At 45.7% G+C, this 13,365-nt stretch overlaps 1 protein-coding gene across 2 annotated transcripts in view; it reads left to right on the top strand.

Moving 5' to 3' along the window:
* Nucleotides 1-13,365, top strand: part of HADHB (hydroxyacyl-CoA dehydrogenase trifunctional multienzyme complex subunit beta) — an 83,363-nt gene that overhangs the window by 21,585 nt on the left and 48,413 nt on the right. Inside the window, exons 2-4 of one of the 2 annotated variants that reach the window (XM_082248883.1) lie at nt 5,154-5,216; nt 7,992-8,036; nt 10,193-10,292. In XM_082248883.1, the coding sequence (XP_082105009.1) occupies nt 5,162-5,216; nt 7,992-8,036; nt 10,193-10,292 (200 nt within the window). In that variant the 5' untranslated portion in view covers nt 5,154-5,161. Of the gene's footprint in view, nt 1-5,150; nt 5,217-7,991; nt 8,037-10,192; nt 10,293-13,365 lie in introns of both variants that reach the window. The other variant, XM_082248884.1, reaches the window with a different exon arrangement.

Here is a 13,365-nt window from a genome sequence, read left to right as displayed (position 1 = left end):
AACCCATATGTGTGGCAGTATGTATGAGCCCAGGAGGTCATTGTCATGACATTGCTGGTTAGCTCTCCTATGTGATTATATTGAACCATGTGGGTCTCAGGCCTGGGTGGAAGGAATGACCTTCAGGTCCTATGTGACTTGGTATTGTTCCTGATAGAACATGTGCAGCGGGAGGAATCTGCTGTGATGGAATTGGGTGAAAGGTGACGGAGGGAAATGTAGGTAAAAGGTCACAGCCTGGAGGAGTGTGTGTGACCAGCATCTTAATGATGGGAGGGGGAGGGGAGAGAATACTTCCTGTGGGAGACCAGATTTGCAGCATGTTTTCAGTATACATTATGTGCATGCTCAGGGCTGTATCGCCTCCAGGGAGGAATAAAAATAGGACTGAAACTCTGCTTATTATAGTGTCTGTTTACACCTTTATAATCCGCATCTTATCCTTCTTTGTACACAGCGTAGGAATTTGTATTCCTGTCACACTTGTTTTTTCTCCTGCTTTAGCTGCTTCCCTAGTTGTTCCAGAAGCCAATAAAATCAGTCAATTAAAGCAGTATCAAACCCAAAATCATCCATATTTATTTATTTTATTTATTTAAGTTACTTATATAGCGCTGTCAATTTTTATTATATTGCAGATTACCAGTACTTAAAATTGATGGCTACATTGGTTTTCTTTTTCAGACTTTCCTCTTTCTATTTTATGTGCCGGTTCACATACATGCAATGCGGGAACCCTGCAAATCCACTGCGGTTTCCTGCATCGCATTCAAATCGCAGGCAGTTCACGCTGCCATATGGGAATTGCTGGGGGTGTCAATACAAAGTTAACGACACCCCCAGATCAGTTTGCATATCGCAATGCGTACTGTCAGTTTGGAGATTAATCGGATCGCATAGGTGTGAACCACCATGCAATCCGATTCTGCTGCAGACCCAAGAAAGGGTCCTGTGTGAGTTGTGTTCGAATGCGATGCGAATTTAGCCATACAGATTGTATGGCTGTATTTGCATGGCACAGACATCGCATGTGATTTGTAGAGCAGTGCACTGCGACTCACATGCGATGTCTGTCATCGCATGTGAACTGGGGACTATATCTGGTGAGCCAGACAGTAGGTCTCTTGTTTTTGTTTTTCAAAAGAACAAGCTCTCTAGCACAATGTATCATTTACAGGGATAAGGCAAACCATTTTAATCGCCTATTAGTGGTAAAAGGTTTGCCTGGTTTTATTCATTTATGTAAAATTTTTATTCGTCGGCATAAAATTTTTGTTTTCTCAGCGGAGGGATAGATCCTCTGAGTAGGCGGATGGCAGCTCTGTCTCCGCTGTGTGCGGAGAAAGAGCTGTCAGGTCCCCGCCGGTCCGTTCATCCGATCCCATCCACTGGACGGATGGAAAATAGGGTTTCCATCCGGGGGGAGTGGGTACCTAATTTTGACAGGTACCCAGCTCCCGCTTCCGTTCGGGCAGCTTATGCGACTTGAGCAGAAGTTCTCTCCCCCTTTCCTACCTGCGATCTTGTGGGACATGTCACAGGTCCCAGAAGATTGCCCGACCGTTGAGGCGGTGCAGTGCACACCTGGTGTAAAGCTGCAAGCTGTCACAGCCAGGTGCCCACACTTGTAGTGCCAGCGCCGGGGAGAGGCGAGGGAGAGAAGTGAATGAGTACACCCCTCACATTTTTGTAAATATTTTATTCTATCTTTCCATGTGACAACACTGAAGAAATGACACTTTGCTACAATGTAAAGTAGTGAGTGTACACCTTTGTATAACAGTGTAAATTTTCTGTTCCCTCAAAATAACTCAACACATAACACACAGCCAATAATGTCTAAACCACTGGCAACAAATGTGAGTACACCCCTAAGTGACAATGTCCAAATTGGGCTCAATTAGCCATTTTCCCTCCCTGGTGTCATGTGACTCGTTAGTGTTACAAGGTCTCTGGTGTGAATGGGGAGCAGATGTGTTAAATTTGGTGTTATCGCTATCAATCTCTCATACTGGTCACTGGAAGTTCAACATGGCAAAGAACTCTCTGAGGATCTGAAAAGAAAGACTTGTTGCTCTACATAAAGATGGCCTAGGCTATAAGAAGATTGCCAGGACCTTGAAACTGAGCTGCAGCACGGTGGCCAAGACCATACAGTGGTTTAACAGGACAGGTTCCATTCAGAACAAGCCTCACCATGGTCAACCAAAGAAGTTGAGTGCATGTGCTCAGAGTTATATCCAGAGGTTGTCTTTGGGAAATAGACATATGAGTGCTGCCAGCATTGCTGCAGAGGTTGAAGGGTGGGGGGGTCAGCCTGTCAGTGCTCAGACCATACACCACACACTGCATCAAATTGGTCTGCATGGCTGTCATTCCAGAATGAAGCCTCTTCTAAAGATAATGCACAAGAAAGCCCACAAACAGTTTGCTGAAGACAAGCAGACTAAGGAGATGGATTACTGGAACCATGTCATGTGGTCTGATGAGACCAAGATTAACCTATTTGGTTCAGATGGTGTCAGGGGTGTGTGGCGGCAGCCAGGTGAGGAGTACAAAGACAAGTGTGACTTTCCTACAGTCAAGCATGGTGGTGGGAGTGTCATGGTCTGGGGCTGCATGAGTGCTGCTGGCACTGGGGAGCTACAGTTCATTGAGGGAACCATGAATGCCAACATGTACTGTGACATACTGAAGCAGAGCATGATACCCTCCCTTCAGAGACTGGGCCGCAGGGCAGTATTCCAACATAACGACCTCAAACACACCTCCAAGCTGACCACTGCCTTGCTAAAGATGCTGAGGGTAAAGGTGATGGACTGGCCAAGCATGTCTCCAGATCTAAATCCTATTGAGCATCTGTGGGGCATCCTCAAACGGAAGGTGGAGGAGCAAAAGGTCTCTAACATCCACCAGCTCTGTGATGTCATCATGGAGGAGTGGAAGAGGACTCAGTGGCAACCTGTGAAGCTCTGCTGAACTCCATGCCCAAGAGGGTTAAGGCAGTGCTGGAAAATAATGGCGGCCACACAAAATATTGACACTTTGGGCCCAATTTGGACATTTTCACCTAGGGGTGTACTCACTTTTGTTGCCAGCGGTTTAGACATTACTGGCTGTGTGTTGAGTTATTTTGAGGGGACAGCAAATTTACACTGTTATACAAGGTGTACACTCACTACTTTACATTTTATTTTATTTCAGGTTCTTGTATAGCGCTGTCAATTTACGCAGCAATTTACATATACATCAGTCCCTGCCCTCAAGGAGCTTACAATCTAAGGTCCCTAACTCACATACATACACAGTAGGCCCAATTTTTTTTTTTTTTTTTTTTTATATACAGGATCCAATTAACCTACCAGCATGTCTTTGGAGTGTGGGAGGAAACTGGAGTACCCGGAGGAAACCCATGCAGGCACAGGGAGAACATGCAAACTCCAGGCAGGTAGTGTCATGGTTGGGATTTGAACCAGCGACCCTCTTGCTGCTAGGTGAAAGTGCTAACCACTACACCACTGTGCCGCCCTACATTGTAGCAAAGTGTCATTTCTTCAGTGTTGTCACATGAAAAGATAGAATAAAATGTGAGGGGTGTATTCACTTTTGTGAGATACTGGTATATACATACATTATAAATTCCTTTTTTTCCCCTGTTTTAAAGTGATCACATTCCCTCTGTTCTCAGCTGCATAATAGCTGGAGGGAGGAAAAACAGTAGCACACTGATCTTCCCAGTGACAGTGTGTGTGTGTGGCAGGGCGAGTATGATTATTGGAGGAGAGCACGCTGAGTTCCCAAGCATAGCTAAAGAACTGACCTTGCACCATTCTTATGCATAGTGTGGTCAGTTTTAAATAGGAAAGCAGTGGGACTGGCAGGAACACCAGGGATTTCACACAAAGGAAGCAATTCAAAGAGAACAGGATAGTTTTTCATACAAGTACATGGTACAGCAGGCACATATCAGTAATATGAAAAGTTGGGTTTGCATATTCTTTAAACTGTGTACATAAATGTGAAAGTATTAGAACCCCTGGCAGCTGTTTATTGCCGTGGGGATTCACCCTCTCCAGCGATCCTTTCTGTTGTCACAGGCATTGAGGGAAAGTCTTTCAATGGGTAAACTTGTAATGTTGGCAGCTGTATAAAATGGGGATATCTCCTCACTTTGGATGGGATTTCCCCTGTGTCTGTAGTAGAGGAAGTATAGAGAACTCCATGATGGGGCACAGACTGCACAATAAAGCCTGACAGATAGCATTTCCTACAATATGCAAAACTAAAATAAAAAGTTCCTGGCTTTACATACTTAGACGTGTTAGGGTTTGTACAACACCACGCCACACGTTATTGTGCGCATTGAGCTTGTTCACTGTTGTCCCATAGGATATAAGGCAAATTTCCACTGCTCCAGTATTACTAGGGACCCAGGAGAATAGCAGCTTCCAGCACATGTACCTTTTTTTTTCTGAATTGTTAATATTTAAAGGGAATGTCTAATGTATTTTTTATGGCACATATTGAGGATTTGTAAAAATGTAAATAAAATATGGAAGCCATTACATTTTACTCTCTACTACTCTACATTTTATAATTGTATTTCATCTGTAGATTTGCTGTCTGCCTAGTGCTTGTCTGTATGATGGACATTGGCATTTGGCGTCTTTTATCCCAACAGCTGCAGACAAAATTTCCAGATCCATAATTAGTCACATTGAGATCACCTTGTTTTCAGACCAGCAGAAATCTCATGCAACGCTAACTAAAGGAGAAGCACAACTTCATGTGTAATGTGTGACTGCCCCATGTATAAAAGTCTAGCTTGGCCCGGCATCTTGAGGTCCCACCATCAGTCCTTTAATAGGATTGGCAGTCTTAAATGAGCAATAGTCAGGAGAGTGGGGCCAGATACAATATTCACTGGTAAAGTCCAATGCATACATATACATTCACCTTTCTGTATCTGCTGATTGTTTTGACATTTTTAATAAAGGTTTCTTCTGTTCATGCTCAATTTGAAATGCCCAGTTTTGTCATACATTGACATTAACAGGGCAGCAAATATTTATTCTTGGCTGCAGGTATATATAATTGTGTAATTTACAACTTGTCTGATTCTTGCCTGACTGCTTCTGTTCTTGTTCTAGCAGAATCCAAGATGGCCTTCATGTTAAGACAAAGTGCCCGATGCCTCCCCACAACAAGCAGGCTTGGTAAGGATGAAACTATAACTTCGATTTCTGGTCTTAGTTGTATAGTTTTTATAGTGTAGTATTGTGTTAAATAGACATTGATGTTATCAATAAACGTGTGTGTGGTATCGCTTAGAAAAGTCCCCTTTGATGCTGTGTGGTAGGGCAGTGAAGTCATGACCCTGGTAAGCAGAATTTAGGGGTTTTGATAGGAGGCAAAATCAGTGTATTATCAGGATTGGTCTTTTCCTTACTCATATAATGCAGTGGGGGTTCAGAGAGAGTAACGGGCACTGATCACCTGTATTGAAGCTCATAGCAGCAATATCAAATGTAAAGGAGAGCCTTAGGAGGTTCCTGGGCAACTGACTAGACACCTTTATAACAAGACATGGATGAGCAATTCCTAGATCTCCCAAAAGGAAAGCAGATGGCAAAGGACAAGTCTATGTGGCTAATGCCTTTTATATTACATTGTGTTCTGTGTGGAGAAAGCCGTGTTGGAGGCAGGACTGGTGGTCTGATGACTAAAGGGGAAATAATTAAACAGTCAAGAAGCAGCAGGAGAGGTGGAGGGCTAATAATCAGGAAGGGCTCTTTCACACGGTCCGCCTCCGTAGGCGGATCCGTGTTGCTCAGCGGGGATCGATCCGCGATCCCCGCTGAGCCGGGCGGATGACAGCTCCGTCTCCGCTTGCAGAGCGGAGAGGGAGGTGTCTCAGCACCCGCTGCCCTCTATAGGGGATCGGATGAGAGCGGACCGCTTGTCCGCTCTCATCAGATCCGCTCCGATTACTGAACGGATGGAAAAATAGGGTTTCCATCCGTCCAGATTTCAGCACAGGATCGGATGCGGATGGCAGCGGGTGTCAGCGGAGGTGTCTCCGCTGACACCCGCTGCCCCATAGAGCTGCATGGAGGATCCGATCAGATCCGCCTAAAAAACTGACAGGCGGATCTGATCGGACCGCCCATGTGAAAGAGCCCGAAGTGACAGGAGAGGAGGTGGGAGGCTAATCGGAAAGTGGCAGGAGAGGTGGAGGGGTAATAATCAGGCAGTGGCAGGGCAGGTAGAGGGGTAATAAGCAGGAGGATAGGTGGACAGATAATCGGGAAGGGGAAGGCAAGATGCAGGGGTAATAATCGGGAAGTGGCAATGAGAGGTGGAGGAGTAATAATCGGATAGTGGCAGGAGGGGTAATAATCTTAAAGCGGCAGGAGAGGTGGAGGGGTAATAATCAAGAAGCAGGAGGAGAGGTGGATGGATAGTAATTAGGAAGCAGGAAAAGAGATAAACAGGTAATCAGGAAAGGGCAGGAGAGGTGAAGGGGTAATAATTGGGAAATGGCAGGAGGGGTAATAATTGGGAAATGGCAGGAGGGGTAATAATTGGGAAATGGCAGGAGGGGTAATAATTGGGAAATGGCAAGAGGGGTAGTAGTAATGGGGAAGTGGCTGGAGGGGTGGAGGGATTATAATCGGTAAGCCGCTGGAGAGGTGGAGGGGTAATGCTTGGTAAACACAGCTTTATTTTATATTTTTTCGTTCAACCCAGCGGACTGACGTAAAAAAAAAAAAAAACTGGCTAGCTTGCTTTTCTAACTATGCAATTTTAGTACAGCAATCTGTGCTATTGTGATCTGACAGGGGGACCACCTCCTCTTGAGCACACCGATCAGTGCTCGCAGCCATTGGCCTGATAGCGCTGATCAGATGAGCATCAGCTGCTGGTTTTCCAGCATGCTCATTGGACAGGAGTCATTCATAAGATTGGCTTCTGTCAGACAAGGACCTATACACACTGGCCGGTTTCTACTGTACTGGCTGATTTTGGCCAATATTCGGCCTGTGTGTACAGGGCTTTATATTCAAGAAGTGGCAGGAGAGATGGAGGAAACACAGATCCACAGAATGAATGAAAGAGAAGCAGGGAGATACTTGCACAGCAGGTCCTCAGGTATACCTTCCTCTCCAGCAATAAGCACAGTGAGCAGCATGGCAATGGCGTCAACAAATCTGATGAGACCAACCATCTGAGGCAGCGGTGCCTTTTAATGATATTACACTGCAGATATGTAGCTATGAGACACAGAAGATGCAGTGGTATCTTCCAGGAGGAATATAAGACAAAAGGAGACCAAAAGTAATCAGAACTTGTGTTGCTTGTGGTACTTTCCACCCCTCCATTGGCTGTTTTAAATTTTGTGGCCAAAAGAAAGGTAAGGAGATCAGAAAGATCAGATAGTACAGTGGAAGAGTCCTGATCTCTTTTTGTTCCAATGCATCCCCCAGATTATAAGGTACACAGGGCACTGTACAATAAAAGGAACACTACATGAACTGTGAAGCACCATGCACACATTGGGTGTATAAAGCTGAAGTGGCACAGGTTCACTTTAGATTTGACTATTATATGAATAGTCAAATCTAAAAATGTACCAGTAATGTGGTTATGTATTCAGCCAAGTAAACCTGACCTGGCTTAGAAAAGGTTTAATTGTAACAACACTACTGAAGTGGTATGTGTAAGTACCTGTGGTAGCCTACAGGACAATCTCTGTCCCTATGTTTATCTGAAGTTCAGCATTAAGTATGCAAAAGCCAAGGCCTCCATTTCTTATTCCGGTCAAAGCGATTCTGACCAGATATTGTTCCTCTGCAGAGTTCACCTGCTGAGAATTGCAGCTATGCCTTGTGTACTGACTCAACACAGGATTCTTAAGACCAATATAAGATGTGTTCCTGATAACAAAGATCTGTTATTCACCATCCTTCTTTTTTTTTTTTTTTTTGTTGCAGTGATCAGGCCCATCAGCTGCTCCTCCCACCTGCAAGCACCAGGTAATACAGCTAATTGGATTTTCTGAAGTCTTCTTGGCCTTTACTGATGTCATGTCATGTTTTTAAGCCAGGTTATATCCGCTTTTTTAATGTCAGGATACAGATCCCTTAGATCCTTTTGTGTGATTATTTTTCAGTGGAAATCTTCAGTTTGCTTATAGGCAACTGTGCAGGTATCTCCCTCTCACTCTTATTTTGGAGTGAACAGGCCGAAAATAGTTGGCCATATGATTCCCTTGTAATACTAATTGATGCAGCTGTTGATTCCAGTAAAATCCTGGAGTTAGTGGGGTAGGCGCTTACAGGCAATAGGGGCTTACCTGGAAAGGATTACTAGTCACAAACACAAGGTGGTACAGTGTTTTAACTAAATGGTGTTGTACACTGATCAGCTATAACATTATATCCACCCACCTAGTATTTATTAATATTGATTAGGTCCACCCTTCTGCTGCCAAAACAGCCCTGATCTGTTAAGGCAGTGGTCCTCAACTCCGGTCCTCGGGGCCCACTAACAGGACAGATTTTAAGTATTACCTTGGGGAGATGCAGACTAGAATACTGCAATCACTGAGCAGCAAATGATAGCACCTGTGATGTAATTTAGTTATCTTGCAAACCTGGCCTGTTAGTGGGCCCCGAGGACTGGAGTTGAGGACCACTGGGTTAAGGCATGGAATCCACTAGACCTCTGAAGGTATGCTGTAATAGCAGATCCTTTAAAATTATTGTAAAGCTTTGTGTTTGTTATTTAAAAAAATGCACAGAGCAGCCTGGATCCTCCTTTTTTTCAATGTGCTCCTGTCCCCTTCCTCCTGTTGAGTGCCCCACAGCAAGCACTCGAGCCGAGTCACAGCTCCCTATGTCCATTCAGACACGGAGTAACGACCCAGCCCCGTCCCTCTCTCTCCTGATTGGCTGGCTTGCTGACTGACTTTGACAGCAGCGGGAGCCAGTCGCACAGTGATGCTATCTCAGCCAATAGGGAGGGGAGTCCATGGCAACTGAGACACTCCTGCAACATCGCTGGATAGAGATGGGCTCAGGTAAGTATTATGGGGGCTGCTGTACACCGAAGGTTTTTTTTTTTTATCCTAATGCATAAAATGCATCAAGATAAAAAAAAAAAAACACCTGCCTTTTACAATTCCTTTAAGGCTTGCCTTTTTCCCATGCTGCATCCTTGTGCCATCTCGTCCCCAGGTAAGTAATGCCTGGCTGTCCACATGATGTAAAAGAAAATGCAATTCATCAGACCACACCACCTTATCCCAGTCCCCTGTGATCCAGTTCTAATGCTCACATGCCCATTGTAGCCAATTTTGGCTTTGGACATAGGTCAGCATGGGCACCCTGACCAGTCTGCAGCTGCACAGCCCCATCCACAACAAAGTGCGATGCACTGTGTGGTCTGACACCTTTCTAATGGAACTAGCATTCACTTTCTCAGTAATTTGGGCTATCGTAGTTCTTCTATTGGATTGGACTACACAGGCCAGCCTTCCCCAAGTGCGTCAGTGAGCCCATAACCCTGTGTCTGGTTTGCAGGTTTTCCTTTCTTGGAACACTTTTGGTCAGTCTTGAACACTGAACATCCTACAAGATCTGCAGTTTTGGAGTTGCTCTGAACCAGTTGTCCAGCCATTACAATTTGTCCCTTGTCAGAGTCGCTCAAATCCTTATGCTTGCCCATTTATTTCTGCTTTCAACACATCACTTCAAGGCCAACTTGTTCAATTACTTCCTAATATATCCCACCAATTTTCAGGTGCCATTGTTAAAAGATAATCTAATTCACGTTAATGTCAGTGGGCATAATATAATGACTGATCTGTGAATATTTGTAAGCATAAACAGTGCCTGCTATAGGATGCCTTACCACATAAAAGAACTAGCGTGAGATCAATGACCAGATTCCTTTTACTAATGGTATCCACAACTGTTGTTACTAAAGGATGTTATGGGAGAATTGTTATCCAGGGAACTGATGGTTTTGGGGTCAGGATGGAATGTTACCTATCCATGTGGCCATTCTCCAGGGGTTTGTGTTGCCTTCCTCTGGAGTAGAGAAGGGCTGAAACCAATGGATGTTTGTATTTCAACATAATTAACTGTAACTCAGTGTGAGCAAGTATATCTCTACATTTTCATTCTAGCTGTCCAGGCAAAAACTAAGAAGACGCTTGCAAAGCCAGGGGTAAAGAATATTGTTGTGGTAGAAGGCGTCCGTACCCCATTCCTGCTCTCTGGCACCACGTAAGTCCCCAGTGCCTTCAATTTTTATCCTATTTATTGAACAAATTCTTCTTCCGTCACTGTGGAGCAATGAAAAATGATTGCTTTACGTTTTACTTACTGTACTCTTCCCTCCCACAATAATAAACCAGAACTGAAGGCATTTTACAGCAGGCTATTAGCTCAGAAAGACATGCAATGTTGCTTCTGTGATCAAGCATACCTACCTGCCTGCTCAGTCTTCTGTGACATGTAAACCAAGCTGCGCATGCGCAGTTCATGTTACATCGCCGGCTTTGTCAATGTGTTCTGGGATGACTGACTCCTGTGCATATGCAGGTACATCGTCCTGCGCTGGCCAGTGGAGATGCTGGAAGACTGACATCCGGTGAAAGATGCCAGCGAGGGTCCTGGGCCGTTAAAGTGCCTTCAGTTCTTCTTTAACATTTGTGAGCACGTTGCCCCATACTGAGGATACATTAATAACAATCATCCTACTAACTGCTACCAGCCAACACATCTACTTGTCACACCTCTCTATTGCTGACAGCTTTGCTACCCAATCACGGACCTTTCTAAGTAATTTATGTAATTACTATGTTAGTTATAACATGATCACAGCTGTAGGCTTAATTTCAGAATAAATAATTTTAAGCTTTCACCTACAGATGACAATGTGTCCCTGTTTGTTATTGTAATCATTAAATGCAATTCTAGCAATAAAAAATGTAAATTTCTCTCTTGTTCATTGACGGACACAGCTCCTGATTTTCTTAACCATTGGGTTATACTGTCCCCTACCGGAGTAGAACACTAGGCAGAAAAAAAGACAGACTTCACCTATGGGCAGTCCTAGAAAGTATACTCTCCCTCGCTGCTATAGGTTCCGTGTTTTTTTTTTTTTTTTTTCTGCCTAGTCAGGACCTAGTTCTTTGCTGGGATCTTTGGTCCTGGCATTTTTTCCCTCTAGATAGATTTTTCTATTTTTCTTGGATAGATTTTTCAATTTTTTTCCTGCGAGATTTACATTCAACTGCCGTACTGGGCGACGATCTGGATAATCTAGATCCAGTGGTCACCCCAGTCTGGCCAGCGAGCGTGTGCAGACCTCGGCAACGCACTAGGTCAGCCGCGACATAGCCCCACCGGACGGGGGCTGGCCTATGAGTTAAACGCCTCACGAGGTCACATATGACCGGGTCTCGGCCTACATTGCAGCGTTCCTGCTGGCCGACAGCCCCCCCATTTCGATGGAGAGGAGGTTCTGTCTGGAGCAGTGCCCGTCTGGTTTATTTCCCTGGACACCGCATGTGGAGTGCAGTTTATCCTGGTGCTTCCGGTGCCTGTTCTGTGTGATGCTCTGTTGCTGGCAACTGGGTGGTGTTGCCAGCACGGTGGGGGTGTCCATAAGCAGTGTTTTTTGCATTTTGTGGGGGTCTCTCTATTTCCTCATGGGGTCCTTGGAGCACATTTCCCCACCTGACCCCCCCCCCCCTTTTCAGAGGCTGCAGGGGCCCTCCGGGTCCCAACTATCCATTGATGCACTGACGACTGGAGTCCTTTGTGGCTTTTGGGTGACAGGCTGGCAAAAAAGGGCCCCCCCCCCCGCCTTTCCCTACCGCATCTGTCTCCTCAGATCCTGAATCTGATTTGGCCGCCGCGGACGTGGTTCACCCTGCTGGGTCTGCGACCATGAGCCCTCAATTCTCAGATGGTGAGGATGATTCCTCCACACCTGTAGCCGCACAAGAAAAGGCGCTGGTGGACGCACTGATTGTGTCTGTGCACGAGAATTTAAAAATGGAGGCTGCACCTGAAGTTGTGGTGGAGGCACCTTTGGCACTCACAAGCTGTCTAGAGTGGTAAAGGTGTTTCCCGACCCCCTTCTATTTTAATCACAAAAGAGTGGGGATGTCAAAAACGTCCCCTTGTAGTCCCTAAGCTATTTTCTGGCTAGCCCCTTTGAAGAGTCCCTTCTTAAAAAGTGGACTGTTCCATCAGTGGTGGACCCCCCCCCCCCCCCCCCCCCAGTTTTCAGATTGAACAAGGCAAGCATGATTCAGATTGAAGAGTCTTCGGCCTTTAAGGATCTGGCTGACAGGAAGGCGGAGGCTGTGGCCCGCAATATGTTCACTGTTGCTGGTTCTGCACTTGGGCCAGTATTCACCATTGCCCAGGTGTCTCAAGCTCTGACAGGGTGAGCTAAACTTTTACGCCGTGACTTGGAGGGGGAGCAGCTCCCCCCTGCCTTTGCTGAGATAGCGGACCAGTTGGTCCAGGGGCTGCAGTTTATCTGTGATGCCTCTTTGGATGCGGCTCCCCTTAATGCTAGACTGTCTGTTTCGGCAGTTCTTATGTGTGTTTTTTGGCTCAACTGTTGGTCTGCGGACCAGACCTCTAAAAAAGCCTTAACTGATCTTGCTTCTCCAGTAGATCGCCTGTTTGGAGCTAGCCTGGATGACCTCATTAAGGGTCTCACAGGGGGGAGGAGTACCTTCCTTCTGCAGGCTGGTAAGGATCCTCGTCGTAGACGTGGCTCGTCTTTCTTGGCTCAAAAGGGGTTTTTTTTTTTTTTTTTTTTCGTCCAGGATCTGCTGACAAGGGATCAAAGCCTTTCAAGGCCTCCTCGGGAGGATCCAAGTGACCTTGATCTGGCAAGTCGAGAGCGGGCTTCTCCAGACCCGTGGACAAGGCCCCTTGAGCATGAAGGTACTCCCTCACCCGTTTTTGGGGTGGCGCGATGTCTTCGCTGGTTCAGACCCTTGGACTTCCTTGGTACAAAACAAGTGGGTCCACAAAGTCAAACGGTCTGGCTACAAAATCGAGGTACTTTACTTTCAATGTGCGACTGTCCCCGGTCCGCTTACAGGCTCTCTTTGTGGCGGTGCTAGACCTTTTAATTTAAAGGGTCATTGCCCCTGTTCAAACTTCGGAATGTTTTCAGGGGTTTACTCAAACCTGTTTACAGTCCCCTGGAAGAAAGGCAAGGTATATCTAAATCTGGATCTCAAGGCGCTGAACTGCTTTGTGCGGTGATGGTGTCGACCTTCGAGGCGGTCCCGTTTGCACAGTTTCAAGCGAGGCCCCTGCAAAG

The sequence above is a fragment of the Pelophylax lessonae genome (assembly GCF_965119305.1).
Source record: "Pelophylax lessonae genome assembly, chromosome: 3".
Lineage (NCBI taxonomy): Eukaryota > Metazoa > Chordata > Amphibia > Anura > Ranidae > Pelophylax > Pelophylax lessonae.
This window is presented reverse-complemented; position numbering and strand designations above follow the sequence as displayed.